Below are 6,810 nucleotides of genomic sequence, written 5' to 3' on the forward strand. Positions count from 1 at the left end.
TGAGTAGTTGCTATAGGATGTGTGTGGTTCAAGTATTACTTTGTTACAAACATTCCATTTCCATGGGAATCAAAGATATTCAAGGAGAATGTGGGAATTAAAATGATGGTATTTTGATTCCCTAGAATCAAATTTGCTTAGGAATAGCTTTTCAAACTTTGAACCAAACATGAGAATATGATATTCTCATATTAAAATTCCTAGGAATTATTTATGATTCCTCCAACCACACACACTCTTAGAGTAATCCTCAATAAAAATAGAAATTTTGATATTGATAGTAATAAGAGTGATCATTAGAGAAAAATAAAACAAAAATAAAAAGAGATAGAATAAAATAAAAGAAAAATAAAAATTAAAAAATAATCTTCTAAACATTGATTCTTTAGTAGAATAAGAGGTGGCAAGCGGACTAGCTCATCCCGCCTCACGTTGCCTATTACGGCAATTTCGTATCTCTCTTCCGTCCCGTCTAACGAAGAGCTAGTAGGCTAGCAGGATGAATCAGCCAGTTTTAGCTTTTGTTTTTTTTTTTTTTAAATTGATAAAAAGAAACACGCGACGGGAGACTTTCTCAGCGGTGAACACAGCCTCATAATGGACGTGCAAGGTGGGATGGTTGCTCACTTTGGCATGGTGAAACTCGGAGACTCTTTGGAAGCGATGACTCTACCAGCAGTAAGAACAAAGCAAAAGAGAGACTCCTTGAGATGGTTTGCGTGTGACTTTGTTGTATTGCATGTGTGAAACAAAAAGAGGGCGTTTGTGACTTTGTGCGACTCTTTGACAAGTTAAGCTTCCCGACGGACTTCCTCATGTTTGTCGCCCCTAAATAAAATATATTTTTTTATCTTTGGCTAAATCTTTGGTGACATTTTAGCCGTCGTGTATTCAATAGAATTATAAATTATAAATGGTTACATTTCCCGCCCAATTGACGTGTGCACTAACGTCAGCATTTACTTTCCTTGGCCACGTGAAGAGGACTATGTCACTTCAAAACTCTCTCAAAACTTTCCTCTTCACAATTTCTCCCTTCATTCATTTACTCTCTCATATTTTTTCTATATAAATCCTCACATATAGCTAATAGTTGATAACGGTTAAGTGTTAACCAACTAAGAATCAAACCACCTTATTGTTCAGAAAGTTAGAGATAGTAGTAATAATAAAAACAGAAATGGCAGAGGAAATTAGATTCTTTGAGCTGAACACAGGTGCCAAGATACCTTCTATTGGGTTTGGCACTTTTATTGGGTTAGGTCAGGATCAAAATCCTGGCGCCTTGGCCGAAGCAGTCACTAATGCGATTAAGGTATTATTATTATTATTATTATTATTATTATTATTATTATTATTATTATTATTATTATTATTATTACTATTATTTGTTATTTTAATGCATTGATAATATACATTCGGATAATTACATCCGTTATTTTAGATAATCATTTACATAGTTAACATAAAAATAACTATTTTACAAATAGTATATCAAAATTAAATTATTGTTGTTATTATTGCCATGCTTTTGTTTTTATTGAATCTTCACTTTAGATTTTAGTGTTATAATAAACTTTTGATTTGAAAGTGAGAACTTCAGAAATGTATGATTAGTTGATTACTATTGTGTTTTTCATGCAAGGTTGGATACCGGCATATCGACTGTGCTTCAGCTTACCGCAATCAAGCAGAGGTAATGGTTAATGATTAGCCATTAATGATTAATTACTGAATCATTATATATATATGATCCTACTACTTATTTATTTGCTTTATCAATCTATCTATCTGTGTTCTGTTTGTGGAACGTTCTCCCGTAGTGTTAAAACATGTGAATTAGGATGTTATTAGTAACATAAACAAGACATACTTTATCTTTAATGGGCTTGTATTATCTTAACAGGCCTCCATTTCTAAAAGTGTACAATAACTTTTTATGTTTAAATTATATAGCACTTGACATCTTCGGTAAAACTTGGAATCTTGGTTTGCATGTGCAGATTGGTTTGGCTCTCAAGAAGCTATTTGATGAAGGTATTGTAAAACGTGAAGACTTATGGATAACCTCCAAATTATGGTATATACTTTATTCTAGAACTAGTAATTTTACTTGTAATATGTAAAGTTTTAAAAATAAATTGTATTTTAATATTTAATATTTTATGTATAAAATTTAAAAAAATAATAATATCTAACTTTCTTTTCATAAATATTAAAAATTTTATCAAATAAAAAAAAAAAGAAATATTAGTTTCGTATTCTATTTTAGTGCCTCTTGCATATAGTAAATACTTTATAGGTTAGCATTTTTTGTTAGAAGCGCTTTTCATATAGGGCCTTCCAATTAATATACCAAAAAAAAATTTGTGTTACGGTGACAAAATAAACAGTGGTATCTAAAAAAATAGTTTAAAAAGAGTAATATTTTGATAATAAATTTTAAAAATTGTAGCATATTTATTAAAAAACCAAGATAGATAGAGTGAATGAAGAAGGGAAAGTAAACTCTTTAATTAAAAGATTTTATTTTAATTACAATAAAATAAAATATTATAATATATTTTAATTATTGAATTAATAATATATAATATATTTTAATTAAATTACAATAAAATAATATTATGTGACATATTTTGATTATTAGTGATTAGTAATAATATTAAGAAAAAATAAATAAGAGAGAAGAAAGAGAGATAGAAAAGGAAAAAGGAGAGATTATTTTATTTTAAAGGAAAAAATTTTAATTCAATTGAAATGAAAAAATGTTATGTCCTACATTTTAATTCTAAAATTAACAAAATATAACAAATATAATGGATGTTATGGTATTTTTTAAGGTTAGAAATACTCAAATTGGTTCCTAACAAATTTGTATTTTTAGAAGTCTTCAAAAATTATTCATGTCATACAAATTGATTCTTCTATCGTTTTCAATCAAATATTATATATATATATATATTGAATGTATGATGCACAGATACGACACAGAATACGGCGACACATAAATTTTAAAATTTTATAAGACATGGAGATATATATATATATATATATATATATATATATATATATATATATAATATAATATAAAGTATTTTTTAGATAAATTGTAATGATTTTGATATATATTTTATTGACATTAAAACATAAATTAATTTTTAAATTCTTTTTAATGTTTTATTTTAATTATATAAAGTATTAAAATATTTTTTATTTTAATAATAATAATATATACTATTTTTAAATTTATTTAAAGAATACATATTAAGAATAAAATTGGACACATTAATACATCGATGGTATTTAAATGTGCCTAAGCGTGTTCCGTAAAAATTTTTTTATTTTTTTTATTAAGACACAGTTAGACATGCATATCAAACAAATGTCAATAAATATCGTATCCAAAATGTATCCGATACGCAAACATGACAACTCAACAAAGTGTCTGTACTATATAGCATTGAATAAATAAATCCCTAATAAATTTTTTTATAAGACAATTAAATCCTAAAAAATATCCCTTTAAGACAGTTTTCTTCTTTCAAACCCATGGAAGACCAATCTATTTGACAAAATTAACCCTCCTAACTTCTAGAGAATAAAAGTTAGGATATAAAAAATTTTTTGAGGATCAATTTGAGAATTTAATAATAATTTCTTGGCTATACCCAGGTGTGCAGATCATGATCCGGAAGACGTACCAAAAGCGTTAGATAAAACCCTGCAAGAATTTCAACTCGACTATGTAGATCTTTATCTGGTATGTGTTAGTTTTGTTCAGGATGTGGAAGATTAAGCACTCCTAAATCTTTTTTATTTTTAAGTAAGTTGAGCAATGCTACACAATAAATACATTTGAAAATTTTTTACGAAAATCATTGTTGGATCTTTTTTGACAATTGAATCAATGCTTGACATTCAAAATGATACCATTGCCACATCATTCTGGGAAATATAATTCTGAAAAAAAGAATTTTCTGGTTGTTAAGGGTGATCCATTAATCTTAATACTTTGATGAATTGAATTGAGCGGTTATGTATAGATTCATTGGCCGGTCAGCATGAAAAAGGGTTCAGTTGGAATCAAGCCTGAAAATCTTACAATACCAAACATTCCGAATACATGGAGGGCAATGGAGGCGCTGTATGACTCCGGCAAGGCTAGAGCTATTGGAGTATGCAATTTCTCTTCAAAGAAGCTTCAAGATCTTTTGGATATAGCTCGCGTGCCTCCAGCTGTTAACCAAGTGGAGCTGCATCCGCAATGGCAGCAACCGAAATTGCACGAATTCTGCAACTCTAAAGGAATTCACCTATCTGTAAGTACACCAAGTAAAATCCAGAGAATATCTCAAATTTCATGTGTATGCATAGAGAAACTTATTTCAAAATCTTCATGGTCTAAGAAAGGAACAATTGTTCCTTTTTTTCTCATTTTGTAGAAGAGTGAACTTCAAATGGTTGTATATATCGTCAACCGTGATTCTAGATGCTAATTTCTTGTGATGACGAATGTTTATTTTCAGGGATATTCTCCATTAGGGTCTGTATTACACAAGAATGACCTCCTTAAGAATCCTGCAATTAATCTGGTAGCAGAAAAGTTAGGGAAGACACCCGCGCAAGTGGCCCTTAGGTGGGGTCTGCAGGCGAGGCATAGTGTGTTACCTAAAAGTGCAAATAAGGAGAGGATCAGGAGTAATTTTGATGTCTTCGACTGGTCTATACCTGATGAGCTAATGGCCAAATTATCTGAAATCAAGCAGGCGAGTGACGAATTTAATCTAGTTTTATGTTTGGGTTGCTTCAACTAGTCGAAGACTCTTCCATAATGCTTTGATTTTCTTGGCCACTAAGCGTGTGATTTGTTATTCATTAGAGGGTATTTTACACATTATTTAATAAGATTACTAGCAATCTAGATTACCACTTTTTAAATTAGTAAAAATGCAGATGGATAACCACAAACCAGATACCCACCTATGACCACTTAGAATCCTACCCAATAATGATTGAGCAATTTATTGTTCCCACGCATCTTTAACAAAAACAAACTAACAAAATCTACCTTAATATTTAATTTCTCTTAAGCACTTATTTCCTCTAACACTTGTTTATGAAACCATAAATTCATTATCTTATGTACAGCACAATAATAACAGTTGAATTTAACTCATGCAGGAGAGACTTATTGATGGTAATGGATACTTTGTTCATGAAACTTATGGTGCCTATAGAACTCCAGCAGAACTTTGGGATGGTGAATAGAGAATTATATGTAATATTTTATTGGTTAAAAATTTCACTGTTATCAGATATTGTTGTAATTGGTGTAATTGATGAGAGTGCAGAAATAAAAAGAAATCTAGCTTAATTTTTTGTCCTTGTAATGTTTCCTTTCAAATTGGTTTCTATGCTTATTATATGTCATTCTATGCTTGAAAAAAAAAAAGAAATCTAGCTTATATGTCGTTCTATGCTTGAAAATTGGTTTCTTATAAAAAAACAAGTTTTAACATAACTCAGGGAAATGAACTGAAATGTATAATAGCAAGAGAAGCAATTTAAGAAAAATTCAAGAAGTGATGTTTAAAATAGTAAACTATTACAAATAATATAATTCTACGGCCTTCCATTGAGAAAGCAGAGTATAAAAAATAAGTTGTTTCAACCTACTTTTCTATTAGTCATGAATACATATATATACATCATTTAATATGAAACTATATCAATTTTTTTTCTATCTTAAAAGACATAATTTTATATCCTAATAATAAATTTACACGAGAGTGCTTTTTGAGTATTGGATATATACTTAATTATAGAAATATTATTGATATAATATTTCTTTGTATATCTAAATTATCCATTAATACCCCTTCTTAAGGTGGAGCATGCAAGTCTTCAATGCACAATTTGACTAATATTTCCTCAAATTTTTTGGCACCAAGAGCTTTAGTAAAAAGGTCGGCCAACTAAGTGTGAGTGGGAACATAAGATGAAAGGAAGCGTCGGTGCACGATCTCATTCCGAACAAGATGACAGTCTACTTCAACATGTTTCGTGCGTTCATGAAAAACTGGATTTTTAGCAATGTGAAGAGTAGCTTGACTGTCGCAATAGAGACGAATGGGGACATGATGAGGCACGTATAGAGATGAGAGTATATCTTTAATCCACTTCAATTCTTTTGTTGTTTCTAAGTTTTCCAAGATATTGGTGAGTTACCAAGCTAGATGAACCAACCTGTGATTGACTTGCGAGTGAGTGGACAACTAGCCCAATCAAAGTCACACCATCCATAGAGCTGCGAATCATCCTTTCGTGGAAGAATAATTCCTTTACAACACTTAAAGCGTCTTGTCATTGTTCGATGCGTGGATTTTGCATGAACTGGGATAACATGTTAACACTGTAGGCTAGATCAGGTCGAGTAAAATACAAATAAATTAATCTTCCAACAAGCCGACGATATATGCTAGGATCAGATAAAAGGAACTTGCAGCTGACCCTAATCGATGATTCTCTTTGCACGGTGTTGCTACAGACGTAGCACCTAGAAGTCCTGCGATGATTATGTCCAAAGCATATTTTCTTTGGCACAAAAAGATTCTAGTCAGAGATCTGGCAACCTCAACTCCCAAGAAGTATTTCAGTTGGCCTAAATCTTTCATGTGAAAACATGTGTGTAAATATTCTTTGAAACTTTGAATTGTAGCACCATTATTTTCTGCAATTACAAGGTCATCAACATATACCAAAACTACCAATTGCACGCTATTATGGCAAAGGCTAAACAAGGAATGATCC

At 30.4% G+C, this 6,810-nt stretch overlaps 1 protein-coding gene across 1 annotated transcript; it reads left to right on the forward strand.

The window, feature by feature from the left end:
• Positions 1-1,107: 1,107 nt before the first annotated feature.
• On the forward strand, positions 1,108-5,370 carry LOC130961532 (NADPH-dependent aldo-keto reductase, chloroplastic-like). The gene is made up of 7 exons (XM_057887466.1): positions 1,108-1,315; positions 1,646-1,696; positions 2,004-2,080; positions 3,673-3,760; positions 4,044-4,319; positions 4,527-4,766; positions 5,182-5,370. Exons 1-7 carry the CDS (start codon positions 1,181-1,183, stop codon positions 5,266-5,268), a joined length of 954 nt encoding a protein of 317 aa, XP_057743449.1. The 5' UTR covers positions 1,108-1,180; the 3' UTR covers positions 5,269-5,370.
• The last annotated feature ends 1,440 nt before the right edge of the window (positions 5,371-6,810 follow it).

Source organism: Arachis stenosperma, chromosome 2 (assembly GCF_014773155.1).
Source record: "Arachis stenosperma cultivar V10309 chromosome 2, arast.V10309.gnm1.PFL2, whole genome shotgun sequence".
Classification (NCBI taxonomy): Eukaryota; Viridiplantae; Streptophyta; class Magnoliopsida; order Fabales; family Fabaceae; genus Arachis; species Arachis stenosperma.